This window comes from Trichosurus vulpecula, chromosome 6 (assembly GCF_011100635.1).
Source record: "Trichosurus vulpecula isolate mTriVul1 chromosome 6, mTriVul1.pri, whole genome shotgun sequence".
Classification (NCBI taxonomy): Eukaryota; Metazoa; Chordata; class Mammalia; order Diprotodontia; family Phalangeridae; genus Trichosurus; species Trichosurus vulpecula.
In genome coordinates this window covers 219,346,310-219,362,570 of record NC_050578.1, presented here as the reverse complement: position 1 = coordinate 219,362,570, position 16,261 = coordinate 219,346,310, and the positions used below count along the sequence as shown (strand labels likewise).

At 39.0% G+C, this 16,261-nt stretch overlaps 1 protein-coding gene across 1 annotated transcript in view; it reads left to right on the top strand.

The window, feature by feature from the left end:
- OVCH2 (ovochymase 2) overlaps positions 1-10,185 on the top strand; it is a 53,199-nt gene extending 43,014 nt beyond the window's left edge. The window contains exons 17-19 of the mRNA XM_036765095.1: positions 156-342; positions 3,351-3,420; positions 9,985-10,185. Of these exons, the coding sequence (XP_036620990.1) occupies positions 156-342; positions 3,351-3,420; positions 9,985-10,185 (458 nt within the window). The remainder of the gene's footprint in view (positions 1-155; positions 343-3,350; positions 3,421-9,984) is intronic.
- The last annotated feature ends 6,076 nt before the right edge of the window (positions 10,186-16,261 follow it).

Sequence of the window (16,261 nt, the reverse complement as noted above, 5' to 3'; positions counted from 1 at the left end):
ATTTTTATCTTTTCCATTTTACTCCAATTTCGAGTACAGAGGCTACCTTATTCTCTTTTGTCTCTGGGTTTTGGGAAAGGGCCCCACATATGTCATTCCCTCAGTAATTAATGTTGATGGGCAATCTTGATATCATCCTATTCCCCTCTTTCTAGGTGGCCTTTGTGGAGAAGCTTCCAAGCCTCCCAGGTTTCTCTTCAACAGGATTGTGGGAGGACAACCAGCAGTGGCCAGGTCTTGGCCCTGGCAGGTCAGCCTGCAGATCGCTGCAGAACATCTCTGTGGGGGGACAGTGATTGGGAAGAGCTGGGTGGTCACAGCTGCCCATTGTTTTAATGATAAGTAAGTACAATGGACAGGCTGGTGGATTTATGCTAGATTTATCTTTAGCCCTCAGCCTTCCAGGGATCCTTCACTCCTCTGAATGATGACAGCACTCCCAACTACTTGTGCCAACAGCCTCATCTTAGAAGGTCTTCTTTGGCTCTTTCTTGTGGATCACCATATTTCTTTCCTTCTTATGAGCTCATCACAACAGTCCTAACAGCTTCCTTCTCTGTTTACAAACTCATCTTTATTTTTATCTGCTGCTGTTGCCACTGGGAAGATACAACTCTTCAACCTGAAGGAATTAAAGAATAATACATGGAGGTTATCAAAGAGATTTTAGACACAATAGAGTTCTAAATGAAGAACTGACAGATGGATGGAGAAGTAGGTTGGAGACAAATTTAGGACTTAGAGATTATTACTGGTATATGCCCCTTTTGATGCCCTTACTGGAACTTGGAAGTCCTGTTCCAACTAGGCAACCAGGGTTAAGTGATTTGCCCAGGGTCACACAACTAGTAAGTGTCTGAGGCTGGGTTTGGACTCCTGCCTTCAGGGCTCGTGTGCTAACCACTGTGCCACCTAGCTGCCCCCACCAACTAACTCCTAAAGTTGTACCTGCTGATCAAAAATTAGTACCTCATATCTCCTCTATGGCACTACCTATTAGTACTACAGCCCCCACCAGCAAAACCTCTGGGAAGATGGAAACATCTTCCACTGCTGAATTCCAAATCTCCTATCCTAGAGTGCCATTTTGATATTCATTTTTTTTCTGTCTTTTTTGCCACCATTTATCAAGTCACCATCTTAGGAAGGGGACTTTGACTCAGTGGTGAAAACAGTTCTTGGGATGTTGCCTTATACATACTGTGTTGGGTTCTTATGGGAGCATTATGAGTGACATGAATGCATGACTTATATACAATGCATCTTTTACATTGTCAGGGAAGGAGAGGTTCAGGTACAGGAATAGGCTGTCTGGCTCTTTACAATCTGCATCCTTGCTCACATCCAGTGCACTTATTCAGTACTTTACATGTTCCCCATCAACCATGATCATTACATGATGATCAATTCCTGAATCTGGTGTGGTTTCTCTGAGCTCTGGCATTAAAGTCTGTAAAATTCTATCTGCCAAATTACTCATATAATTGACATTCTGCTTAACTCGTTAAATTGGTCACAATATCAGGAAAATTATTATTTGAGCCTGTCAACTTATGTTTAGTGACTACTTGGTATAGTGGACAGAGCACTAAACTTTAAGTCAGAAGATCTGTGTTTAAACACCAGCTTTACCATGTATGTGACCTTGCACCAGTCCCAAACACTTCTGAGACTCATTTTCCTCACCTTTAAATTGAAGACAGAAAGATTTTTCTCTACCTAACTTAAAGCAATGTCATGAGGATCAAGTGAAATAATGTATATAATGCCTTTTATGCCTCTCATACCCAAATCATCACCACCAGTTATAAGAAGCAACCTATTTACAACTCCCATTTGACTTTCTATTGTTTTCTGAGGCAGGTACCTGCAAATCCAATATTCTGAGATCATTATATTCTGTGATTTGTAGCTATATCACACCACTGAGAGAATATTGGTACTAAAGATTTTTTAAAAGTAATGAACACCTTGGGATTATTGGAAGTACTAAATAACTTTCTAGAATTGAATCTTGCCTGACCTCTTCCTATTCTGTACTGGGCTCATCTCATTGTTTATCTGTAGTGCCTGTCTGAGATATATGTACTGATGGAATTGTCTCATGTACTGGCAATCGAAATATATCCAGTAATATAAACAATATGTATTCTTCATCCACTTTGGTTTTTCTTTGTGGATAGTTAGTGTAAACTTTTTTTCCACGGTGGTGGTTTTTCTCATTGAAGAAACTATGTAGTGTTTTAACCCTTGATACAGTCAGTATGAACCCACTTGGAGAACCTCACCATCTAGGAAATGCATTTTTATTCGTGTGCTATACAGTACCTTTCCCCAAAACACTAGAGGAGATCTTGGGTGGGTATCTTTTTCCCTTTTTGATGTTCTTTTTGATTTGAATACTTAGTGGATCATTAAAATGAGATTATGTCTATGGTTGCATTTGTAATGGACAGGATCTTAACATATTCTCAAGACAAACACTGTTGCAGGATAATCATAACAGTATTTTTTGTTTTACTGAATTAATGTTTTAAAAAAATAACATTGGAAGATAGTGGATGATCATCCATTTGTGATTGTCATCCATCAATCTACTTCTATATTCACTCAGCAAGCATTTATTAAGTATCTTTTATGTGCCAGACACTGTGTTAAGTGTTGAGGATACAAAAGAAACCAAAAAATACAAATACGATACATATACGTATATACACACAGAGAACAACATTCATACTGCAGTTATTCCTTCACTTATAAAGTAAAAGGGATATTATCAACCTATTGTTGGAATGAATAATGAATAAAAAAATTCTCTGGAAACAAAAGATATAAAATACCAGCCATCTATCATATTACAAGTAGGAAAGTCCTGAAGGGTTGTTTCTTTTTCAGTTTCTCCTTTCTTTTTGATTTGAGATTTATTCATTCAAGAAACATTCACTGAGCATCTATCCTATAGTAGAATGAGTATTGAGCTTGGTGGTAAGAGATATCTGTGTTCCAGTTTAAATATGACATTTTGTAGCTGTGGGAGCTTGCAGAAATCACTTAACCACCCTGAACTTCAGTTTCCTTATATGTAAAACGGGGATAATGTTATTCTCATCAGTTATCTAACAGAGTTATTATGAGCTAAGTACTTCACAGACCTTAAAGTATTATAAAAATTCAAGTTCTGGCTCTGTATAGGGCACTCCTCTGGGCTAGATTATGCATGATCGTAGCCATTGTCTGATGGGACTCAGAGGGAATCATGTGACTTTTATTTCTGACATTGTATTGTGTTTCAGCAGATAGAGGGGCTATAAGTGAAAATCTTCTTAGAATTCTTCCTTCCTTTTGTCTAGGAAGCAGCATGCACCTGTGTGGATGGTAATTGCTGGAGTTCATGATCTGACTGAACGAAACAACCAACAGGTAGGGCAAAATCTTAAGTCTTTGAAAATAATTCATTTTTGCAATTCTATTTGAGTATAAATTGTTCTCATTCTTCTTGTTTCACTCTGCATCAGTTCATACAAGTCTTTCTAGGCTTCTCTGCAATCATTTCTTTCTTTGTTTCTCATAGCACAATAATAGCATCGTTACTTTCAAATACCATAATTTGTTCAGCCATTCTATAATTGACGGGAACCCCCTTAATTTCTAGCTCTTTGCCACCATAAAACATAATGTTCTTTCTCCATTCTCTCTGGAATTTAGACTTAATAGTAGTGTTGCTGTGTCAAAGGGTATAACAATATAGTGGCTTTTCTGGACATTGTTAAAAATTGCTTTCCAGAACAGCTGTACTAATTCACAGATCCACCAACAAAGAATCAATGAGCTTATTTCCCCGAAGTCTCTCAAACATAGTCATTGCCAGACTGGGCACAGAAGGAGATTACAGGGGTCCTTTCTCTATTATATTGCCCATAAGTGGATGTGGTCATAGCCCTGGGTCACAGTTCTGAGGTGAGGATGAGCATTAGCACACCAGAGCTTTTGGATGCAAGGGAATGGGGCCTCTGGTTATATTTCCAGGGTGGAAAAGTGTGCTTGTGATCACTCACAGACCAGAGCACAGGACAGGAGAGGAGTAAACACACCTCTCCTTAGATTATTCCACCTTGGAAAAACTGGAAACTTACAGACATCCAAAGAGCTCCACAAAAACCTGAAACTTGGGACAGTGCCCCCTCTACCCTGGAAGCAGAACCCAAATTTAAAATACAGTTAAAAGTTAATGAATTGGCTGGAAAAGTGAGCAAATAACAACAACAACAACAAAAGAACCTGATCATAGAAAGTTACTATGGTTACAGGAAAAATCAAAGCACCAATTCAGAAAAAGATAATGAAGTAAAAACTGTTACATCCAAAGAGCCCCCCCCCCCCCCAAAGAAAAATGTGAATTGGTATCAGGCCTAAAAAGAATTACTTGAATTGCTAAAATAAAGGTTTAAAAAATAAAATAAGAGAGGTGGAAGAAAAATTGGGGAAAAATGAGAATGTAGAAAGAAAATAATGAAAAGAGTCAACAGCTAAAGAAAATAATATCTTAAAAAAACCCAGAATAAATGAAATGGTAAAAAAGGGCACAAAAATCCACTGAAGGAAAGAAGTCCTTAAAAAGCAGAATTGGCCAAATGGAAAAGGAGGTAAAAAAGCTAACTAAAGAAAATAACTGCTTAAAAATTAGAATTGGCCAAATGGAAAAGGAGGTAAAAAAGCTAACTAAAGAAAATAACTGCTTAAAAATTAGAATTGGGCAGGTAAAAGCTAATAACTCCATGAGACATTAAAAAACAATAAAACAAAATCAGAACCATGAAAATATAAAAGAAAATGTGAAATATCTAAGTGGAAAAACATCTGGCCTGATTAAAACTAAAGAGAGATAATTTAAAAATTATTGTACTACCTGAAAGCTACGATCAAAAAAAGAGCCTAGACATCATCTTTCAAGAAATTGGCAAGGAAAACTGCCCTGATATTCTAGAACCAGAGAGAAAAATAGAAATTGAAAGAATCCACTGATAATCTTTTGAAAGAGATCCCAAAATGAAGACTCACAGGAATATTATAACTAAATCCCAGAGCTCCCAGGTCAAGGAGAAAATATTTCAAGAAGCCAGAAAGAAACAATTCAAATATCATGGAGGCACAGTCAGGATAACACAAGATTTAGCAGCTTGTACATTAAAGGATCAGGGGGCTTGGAATATGATATTCCAGCAGGCAAAGGAGATATGATTACAACAAAAAAAATCGCCTACCCAGCAAAACTGAATGTAATCCTTCAGGGGAAAAATGAATATTCAGTGAAATAAAGGACTTTCAAGTATTCCTAATGAAAAGACCAGAGCTGAATAGAAAATTTGACTTTCAAATACAAGACTCAAGAGAAGCATAAGAAGGTGAACAAGAAAGAGAAATCCTAAGGGATTCAATAAGCTTAATCTGTTTACATTCTTAACATGGGAAGATGATATTTGTAACTCCTAAAACCTTTATCATTATTAGGGCAGTTAGGAAAAAAATATAGATAGATAGATAGATAGATAGATGGCACAGGTGTAAATTGAATATAATGTGATATCTTAAAAAACAAAGTTAAGGGTGAGAGAGGAATGCACTAGGAGAGGGGGAAAGGGAGAGGTAGAATGGGGTAAATTATCTCACAAAAAAGAGGCAAGAAAGAGCTTTTACAGTGGAGGGGACAATGGGGGAGGGAGGGAAGGAGTGCTTAAATCTTACTGTCAATGGAATGGGCTCAAAGATGGAATAACATATACACTTATTTGGATATATAAATCTATCCTACTCTACAGCAAGATAGGAGGGGGAAGGAATAAGAGCAGGGGGAACTGATAGAAAAGAAGGTAAATTGGAGAAGGTAGTAGTCAGAAGCAAAACACTTTTGAGGACGGACAGGGTGAAAGGTGAGGAAGAGAAGGATAAACGGGGGGGGGGGAATAAGGTGGCGATAAACACACAGTTAATAATCATAAATATGCAAGTTTCTCTGATAAAGTCCTCATTTCTCAAATACATAGAGAACCAAGTCAAATTTATAAGAACACAAATCATTCCCCAATTGACAAAAGGTGAAAGGCAATTTTCAGATGAAGTAATCAAAGGTATTCATAATCATATGAAAAAATGCTCTAAGTCATTATTGATTAGAGAAATGCAAATTAAAACAACTCTGAGGTAGCACCCCATACCTATCAGATTGACCAATATGATAGAAAAGGAAATGTTGGAGGGGTTGTGAGAAAATTGGGACCCTAATGCAGTGTTGGTAGAGTTGTAAACTAATTCAACCATTCTGGAGAGTAATTTGGAACTGTGCCTAAAGAGCTATAAAACTAACCATACATACCCTTTGACCCAGCAATGAAACTACTACGTCTCTATCCCAAAGAGATCAAAAACAAAGAGGAAAAGGACCTCAATGTATAAAAATATTTAAAGTAGCTCTTTTTGTGGTGGAAAAGAATTGGAAAATGAGGGGATGGCCATCAATTGGGGAATGGCTGAACAAGTTGTGGTATATGACTATGATGTTTTATTATAAGAAATGACAAGCAGAATGCTCTCAGAAAAACCTGGAAACACTCACATGAACATGAACAAAGTGAAATGAGCAGAACTAGGAGAACATGGTACCCAGTAAACAGCAATATTGTGTGATGCCCAACTGTGAATGACTTAACTATTCTCAGCAACAGAATGACCTAAGGCAATTCTGAAGGACTTATGATGAAAAATGCTACGCACCTCCAGAGAAAGAACTGATGGAGTCTGAATGCAGATCAAAGTATATGTTTGACAACCTTACATGACTAATATGGAAATATGTTTTTTATGACTGCACTTGTATAACCTGTATCAAATGCTTGCCTTTTCAATGAGGGGGAAGATGAAGGAGGGAGGGAGGGAAAGAATTTGGAATGCAAAAATATAAAAGATGAATATTAAAATTGTTTTTACATGTAATTGGGAAAAATAAAAGAAAAAAGAGCATGGGAAACAGATCACAAGCCTGGATCACGGGCATGATATAAAAGTGACGGGGAACTTCAATTGTCATGACTGGTTATTGCATTGCTCAGAATGGTAAAGGAGATTGCCCTTGATCTTTGAACTGGAAAAGAGCCAACACAGAAATTCAGTGTATTCTAGGAAACCTCATTTTCCATTAGAGCAGGATGTATTGTAGGATGTATTGTAGGCAGTCTGACTCAGAGCAGGTTGCCACTGAGGGATTTGGAAGTGCTGTAGGAGTTTTTGGTGTTTTTATTGTTCAAATTTACATGGATAAATAGGATATGCATACTGGCTCCAGAATACCTTGGCTCCCAGCTCCCAGAAACTCAACTTCACAGTGGTCTGATCCCTGTGTCTCTGTTCCTAAAATCTTAGCCCCGAAAAGGAATGTTTCTCAAATACTCCATAGGCTAATACCACCTGGGTCTCATCCAGCTTTGATGAATTTAATGCTGCCATGTGGCAAAAGACAGAAGTGGCCATATTTTAGACCCAGTTGTCATTTTGTTCTATTCTACATTTTTTTGAACTCTAAGAGGTGGTATTAATTTCATGCAAGAGTTTTTAGTCATTTAATTCTCATGTTAGTGATGATGTGACAGGTAGTATGCCATGGTGGATAGAGAGCTACAGTTGGAGCCAGGAAGACTGGTTCAAATTCTGCCTCTGACACATTCTGACTGTTGGGTTCTGGGCAAGTCACTTGCAGAGAAGGTATCAATTTTCATTGGTAGAGGGCATTTCCTTGTGTGGGAGTTTCCTACAGCCATGAAATAAAAATGCCAGTCCCTAGCCTATTTGCGATGATAGGGACAATGATGAGAGACAATATAATGTAGTGCTTAGAATGTTGACCTTGGAATCAGATACTGGCCTCGACACATTATAGCTATGTGACCATGTGAAGTCATTTAATTGCTACACTATCCATTCCCAATGACATGGAAATAACATTTTCTTAAGTGGGAGTTTCCTATACCAATAGAGTGGACAGAGTACTTGATCTGTTGTTGGAGCACCTGTGTTTGAATCCTGGCTCTGCCACAAACTCACCACCTGTGTGACCTTGTACAAATTGGTTAACTTCTGTGCCTCAGTTTTTTCTCCTGTAAAATGTGGGCTTGGACTAAATGATCTTAAGTTTCTTTCCAACTTTATGTTTATTATGATGAACTGTTACTTTATACGGTTAGGGGATTCTCAACAGTTCTACACACTGATAGAATCAAAGTTAAGAACCAAAAAAAAAGACGATGAAGACAAAAAAAATCAAACCCACACTCAATTCTATCAGCCGGAGGTTTGCACTAGTGATGATGACTATGCTGGTTTAACATTTGTATATGTGAGCTTCAGTTAGGTACCGAGTCAGCAAAGCTTGTCGTTGGGCCCAGTGCTTTGGAGGATTTCTCATTTTGCTCCTTTCCTCTTCCTAGAAAAGATCAATAAAGCACATTTTGATTCATCCAGCCTTTGACAGAACCACAATGGACTATGACATTGCTTTGCTGCAAGTGGCTGAACCATTTCAGTTTAATCACTATGTTCGTCCAGTGTGTCTTCCTGAGAAAGGTCAAGAGATACCATCTTCCAGCATGTGTGTGGTCACAGGATGGGGGATTGATAATCCAGGTCTCTATGCAACCTTTTCTTCTGCTTTTGACCACACGTAGATCAGCTTCATAAGTTAATGAGCTATTGCCCACCCACTTTCACCAGTCTATGAAATGTGTCCATGCTGTCCTTTTCTGCCCATGCTACTGTGAACCACATACAGCCACACATTTGCCTTCTGCCTGGTATATAACAATGTGAGAGTGGCTACACCAAGCCAGACCACATTGTTTATGTTTAGTTCAGTGTTTTGTCCCCAAGAGATGTAATTTGTAGGCAAGGACAATCACTTTTTCTTTAAAATGTTACCCTTAAAACCCAGAGCCGACTTGAATTTTCCTGAAATAACTATGCATGGAGTTGTGCTCCAACCTTATGGTATGAAATCCCCAATTTCTTCTGGCCCTTAACACATTTTTGAATGTCCCTTCTCAGAATGTTGAATGGAGCACTCAGAGTCTGGTAAAGTGGAGAGTTAGAAGCACTAACATATGGAGCTGGGAGAGATATTAGTCTTTATGAGTGCTGAACAGGGCAAGGGGGGAGAACTTATGTTGACTAGGCAGAAGAACCTTGCAAGAGCAGACTGGAAAAAGGGCTGAGAGATAGTAAGGAGCAAAGATTGTGGTGGGAGAAGGTAAATTTTAGTCCCTGGGGAGGAGATTGGGGCTGTTGTGTAAAGGCCAAGGGGATAAAAGGGATCAAAATCAACTCAGTCTAGGCCATTGTGGGGATTACATCAGGGCCAAGTTTTAAAGGCCAAGGTGGTAGGGGTAGCATTTTGGGTCTTTAACCAAAAATGTGTTTTGCCTCCTTCAGATGGAGAAAAATCCAACAAACTGCAGCAACTTGAAGTTCCCATTCTTGATTCTGATGTATGTCAGGAATATTATCGAAATCTCTCTGTGGGGGTATCTCAGAGGATGTTCTGTGCTGGGTTTCCTTCAAAAGGAGACAAGGATTCTTGCTCAGTAAGCTCATGTTATATTCAGTTCCCAAGCCACACACCCAATCTGTCTGTTTATTAATTTGGGATAGCTGAGCTCCTTCCAAAGAATTTTTCCTCCAGGGCACATAGAACTCTTAGAAAATTTCCATTTCAGAGTGTAGAGTGGGGGGCAGAGTGGGAAGAAAGGAAATGGTCTTCCTGCACTTTTTTTCCAGGAATTCTGAAGAAATAAGGAATTAAGCTATGACTGCAAGGGCCTCTCTCAATGTGTGCCTTTAGACCCAGTAAGATGTAAAAGAATAAGATGACCCATGGCATTCTAATTCCGTAAGTTACCCTACCCATCCTTGGTATTTAAGCATGTTTTTCTTTCATATACCTAGGGTGACTCAGGTGGTCCCTTAGTCTGCTCCCTTGAAGATTCAGGTCTTTATGCCCTTTTTGGGATAACCAGCTGGGGCTTTGGCTGTGGAAAAATTAACTACCCAGGTGTCTACACCAGTGTCACTGTCTTCGTTGACTGGATCAAACAGCATCTTGGTGATACTGGTATGTATGAAGAGGACAGCATTCCCATTCCTTAGATTGGCAACATCCAGATGCTCAACCAAAGAAGAAAGTACTAATTTCAACCCCTAGCTAGCCCCTAAACAGCAGATTGAAAGCCTGCCTAAACAGCCTGTTAATTTGATCAACATTTTATATATTGGCTCTCAGGCACATAAAACATCTAGTTTCAGGTAAAATATACACTTGTAGGGCCCTTTCATTCCTTACTTTTATTAGCAATACATAGATTGGTTGAGGAGAGCAGCTAGGGTCACACAACAGTGGTGAGTTTTGGAGGCTCAGAATGCTCCTGTGCTTGGGAAGAGTTGTGTAAGCTAGGTTTTTTTTGCCTTCAGTACTGGTGTATAATTTAACACTGGCTCATTTTTGTGAAATTCATAGCTTGATGCACAGGAAAGTGCAAAAGTAAAAAAAAACTCAGAGATGGATGAAAAAGCTGGCTTTTTATGGCTAGTATGAATTGGTCTTTAAGATGCGACCATTCAGGTTTTCTACTAATCTAATAGAAATAGCCCCACTCCCATCTCTCTCTCTCTCTCTCTCTCTCTCTCTCTCTCTCTCTCACTCTCTCTCTCTGTGCATGTGTGTGTTTGGAAAGAATGTCCATGATTGAGACTGGGCTTTGATGGTAATAGATAAAGGGAAGTTTCTTGTTATGAAATGACCAGTCTGAGTTTCTAATAATCTTTGGGTACACCCAGAGGAAGATAGATGAGATAGGTTTAAAGGCCATTAATTGAAAATATAGACACATGTTTTCACTCGTCAGCTACAAGCTGTTTTTGTCTGGGAGTACCCAGTGCTGATTATGATTTAGGAGCTGTTCAAGTGAAGATCTCAAGGATTGATTAGTAGAGCATATGAAACCAGAGCATTTAGCAAGGCTAATTGATATGACAATAGAACTCAGTAACAGATTAGAGAAATAGATGGAAAATGTAGTTTTGATAAAGAGATTAGAAATTAGAACAAATATGACAGGGAATAGAACCCAGCAAAGGTAAGAATTCCCAGTTCAGGGCTTGGGGAGAGAAACTTGGAAGGGCAGAAGAAATTCCCTTTTATGCTCACCCTCAGAGTGGAGATGCTTTAAAGCACTGGGGATGGGAAAACTAGAAAATGGAAGGTTTTTGACAGCTTTGGGACATCAAGGATTCATATTTCTAGGAAAGCGGTAGGCAAATGGAAAGTGCCTTTCCATCAAAAGACCTGAACATCTGGTGACTGGCAGGTAGGACCTTTTGGGAGTGGTATAAAACAATTTCCCTCCCTTGTCAGGCAATGCTAAGAGGGCAGTGGGGAATATAGAAGGATGTATTGGGAGCACTCAATGTGACAGTTTGGACAAAGTGGTGTTTGACTTGTCAGGACAACTGTCTCCATACTGAATGGGGCATGGGTTAATGTAATTTCTCAAGCAGGGTCCCTCTCAATTTGATTTAAATTTACTGTTTGAGTTTCTCATGACTAATAAAAACAAGGAAGGACCAAGGATCCCAAATATCATTAAGGGATCAGGATTTACATGATGTTTAAAAGCTCTACTGCACTGGGATTAGGGATAGATCTCACCTGTGGGACTTTCCTGCCCCATAAGTGGAGTTACACACCAAATTATCAAGACCAGTGAAAACTGTATATTCCTCCAAGAAAGTGTGAAGAAGGCATTTTTCTTATCACCTCCATCCCAGGAAAGGACAATCTTGTTCTTTGTCTCTAAGAAAGGTGGTGCGAACCAGGTATGAGGAATGAGAGATGTGAGACAACCAGTGATTTTGCCAAATTGAGGGGATCATATTTATAAAATGGATTACCTGGGGAATTATTATCTTGAGAGAATTAGGGTTAGAGATGAATGCAAGATAACCTTTCACACTAGATCTGGACACTATGGATACTACTTTCAGCTTTCTAAGTTGGCCAATGCCCTGGAAACATTTAAGCATTTCATTAATGATGTCCTCACTGATTTTCTGAATCAATTTGTCTTGACTTCTCTGATATACTTTTGAATTTTCACACATAAGCAGAAAAAAAGGGTTACTCTATAAGTGATATAAGGATTTAAGTTGGAATTTAAAGGTTGCCAGGAAGAAGAGATGCCTCCCTTCACCTGTTGAACTCCTTTAAAAATTAGGAAGCCTTCACTGACCATCCCCTGTTGGTAATGACTTTCCACTTGGTACCTCACGTGGTCATCCATTTTACTAATTTCTCATTTATTCATATATTCTCATTTATTCATATGTCATATATGTATATAGTACATGTATATATGTATATCTTCATATATCATATGTATATGTAATATATTAATATATTACTCATATATTCTCAATTATATGAAAGCAGGAATTATAGTCATCTTTGTATGATGCCCAACTAGGATGGTTGGTACTAGGGTGGTAACTTCCATTAAGTCAGAGATTAATCTCCACTTGACCTCCACTTTGTGTCTTTCCTACACTGTTCTTCACACTATAAGGGCTTAATCAATGTTTATTGAATGGGTGAGGGGTTAATAGATTTTAGGAGTGGAAGAGACCTCATTAAATAGACTCAGAGTTGTTAGGTGCTCAACTTCACACAATCATTAAGTATTATAGATGGGATCTGAACCCAGATTTTCCTGATTCCAAGTCCAGTACTCTCTTCACTTGTGATGTGACCTCTCTGAATATTTCTTCATTTGTTCTTTCATTTTTTTTTCTTTAAGGGATTGAATTAACTAACTGACAAAAAATGCTCCTGGAAGAGACTGCCTACCACACCCTATGAAGAGATGGCCAGGGCAGGTCTGTGGAAAACGTAAGACCTGGGGATGGTTCATTGAGAATCGAGAGCATTTCCTCATTTCTCTTTCCTTGGAGGGTTTCTAAGTGTGCATGCTCATGAAGGGCTGATCATGTTTGTCTGTTTCCTCAGAGGTGGAGGATCCTTGCACTGTACTTCATGTATGCATGTGCATAATTCCAATAAAGATTTACCTTATGGGTTTGTATTATTTTGACTTCAAATTTCCAACGTATTTGGTTTTGGTTCTGTTATCTCAAAAGTGTATAAATATTGCATTCAGGAGCCTTCAAATCAGACAGCTTGCTTATAGTAGATGTCCTTGATGAAAAGCTAGAGAAATGTTTTCAAATGGGGGTGGCAAATTTCACTGGTGAGGCTACTGGTGCTGGGCTGCCTTACCAGGTTTCAAACAAGGATTCATTAGCAAGTTAAAGGCTCCAGAGTATTAACATTCTGTGTCTGGAATTGAGAGCAAGCCTACAATTCACTGATCAGGAAAAATTGAATTAGTTTCTCACTATGCTATGCCAATCAATGCTAGGTAGTTTCAGATGATAAAATTAACAATAAGAGATGCAGCGTTACATAGAGCAGAGCTTTTTCACCATTTTTTTTTGGTATCATGAACCTCTTTGTTAGTCTAGGGAAGTCTATGGACCCTTTCTTGGGGGGGGCACAATAGAATTACAAAAGAAACTAATTATATGGAAATACAATTATTAAAATGTAAAAAACCCCTAAATCCATAGACTGCATGTTAGGAATCTCTGGCATAGTGGATAGCAAGGCATTCTCAAAGCAAGGAATACCTGGGTTCAAGTTCCATCTCTGACATATACTGTCTGTGTAAAAGAACACCTCACTTAACCTCTCAGTGCTCTAGGAAATTCTTTAAGAATCTAAGTTGCAGAGAAGGCACTAATCTTCATAGGTAAATGGATTTCTCCACTGGGGAGGTTTTTAATAAAAATTAAATTTGATTTTTTAAAAATCAGCCTTCTCCTTCCCTTCCCCCAATTAAGAAAGAAGAAAACAAAGTCCCTGTTACAAACATGTAGTCAAGCAAAACAGATTTCTAAACTGGCCATGTTAAAAAGTGTTCATCTTCCCTTCGAGTCCTTACCTTCTCTGTCAGAAGGTGGCTAGCCTGTTTCATCATGAGTCCTTTAGAATCAAGGTTGGCCATTATGCTGATCAGAATTCTTCGGTCTATCAAAGATGTTTGTCTTTGTAATAATGTTGTCATTGTATAAATTATGATCCTGGTCCTGCTCACTTCATTCTGCACTAGTTCATGCAAGTCTCCCCAGATTTTCCTGAAACCATGCCCTTCAGCATTTCTCGTAGCACAATAGTCTTGTACTAACATAACTTGTCCAGCCATTCCCCAAGTGATAGGTACCCTTTAAGCTTCTAATTCTTTGTCACCACAAGAAAGCTATAAATAGTTTTGTATATCCTCATTTAGAGTTTGTTTTGCTTAGGACTAATCCCTGGTGTTTGCTCATTCTTGTTCCTTCTTTCTCCTTCTTACCTTTCCCTCCTGTTTCTCTGTTTGGTGAAATGTATTCCGTACCCAACTCGTGTGTGTGTGTGTGTGTGTGTGTGTGTGTGTGTGTGTGTGTGTTTTCTTCCCTCCTATGATCAGTTCATATGAAACTGAAGTTCAGGTGTCAGCCACTTCCTTATTTTCATAGTGAAGACTGCACCTCACATATATCATTTATGGGGACAGACTGGTATAAGTCATGAGTAAAATGAGCAGAACTGGGAAAACAATACAGTAGCACTAACATTATAAAGACAAAGAACTTAGAAAGACTTAAGAACTCTGATCAATGCAATCCACAATCATGGTTCTAGATGACTAATGGTGAAACATGCTACTCACCTTCTGACATAGACGTGATGGACTCAAGGTGTAGAGTGGGACATATATTTTCTGGATATGGCCATATAAGGATTTGTTTTGCTTGAATATGCAGATTTGTTACAAAGATTTTGATTTGATTATCTGTTTAGTGGAGGGGAGAATAAAAAGGGAGAGTAAATGGATTATTAAATTTAAAAATAAATAAACACAGTCAGGGGAGATGGATATGGGAGTTATTATAGAGAAAAAATCAACAGGATTTGGTAACTAGATATAAGAGGCAAGGGTCAAGGAAAACTCAGAGATCACTCTGTGATTGTGAATGTGACCCATGACTTACAATTTCAGATCACACTGACTGGGTTCAAATTTTAGGGAGTTTTTCAGTAATAATGCAATGATGGCTTGTAACTCTCATTCAGGGTATCCTCTTAGGATCATCAGAGATATGACTTATGCCACTTTAAGGCGCCTATTCCCTACCCCTCTGTGACCACTGAAAACATTAAGGCTTATTGCTTATCAATAAAAGAAAAGGCTTATTAAAAGAGCAATAACAAGACAAGGACATAGAATATCCCCCTCTCATCAATGTCCAGGTACTGTCCCCATCTACTCACCATCTGTCACTTAGTTATAATCTGACCATTGATGAATAGACTTGAGGGCCTCAATATCTTTTTCATGTTCACTTGCCTCCATCTCACTGTTGGTCCTGCACTACTGCCATTTATGTTGGCAACCAAAACTGGGCTCCTTAGCACTTAGTCAACAAGTGCCCTTGACTAGTTTGGCTTTTTCCCCTGAACTGAATACTGTTTGTATGTTGGACTGGAGTAAGCTTGTCGGCCCCTTCACCTTGCTTCCCTTGCTTAAGCTGATGGAAAGAACCTGTGCTTTCCTGGTCAACCCCTTCACCTTGCTTAAGCTGATGGAAAGAACCTGTGCTTTCCTGGTCAACCCCTTCACCTTGCTTAAGCAGATTGAAAGAACCTGTGCTTTCCCTGGCGTACCTTACACCCCCGCAGAAGCCAGATGGTTAAAAGCAGCTCCCGTTGGAGCCAGAGGCTGCTATAGCTACGGCCACAGCTACAGCTACGGCTACGGCTACGGCTACAGCTACAGCTGAAGCAGGAGCTGCCAGTGGCAGAGCTGACCTACGGGAGGAAGCTGAACAAGGACTTCAGGCCAGTAGGTAATCTTTTTACCATAGAGGGGAAAGCATGATTTTGCTTTACGCAATCATGCTTCTCTGTAGCCTCCTGGTTACTCTTTCAAGGCGTACTTATTGGGCCTGGAAGCTTTTGATCAATAGATCAAAATGGGGTTGCTGGTTCATGGGTTGGTTACTGTGGAGCCTAAATATATGTTTTGATTCTTCTGCCTTCTACTTTGAGAGTTTCTTATATCCGGCGGTTCCG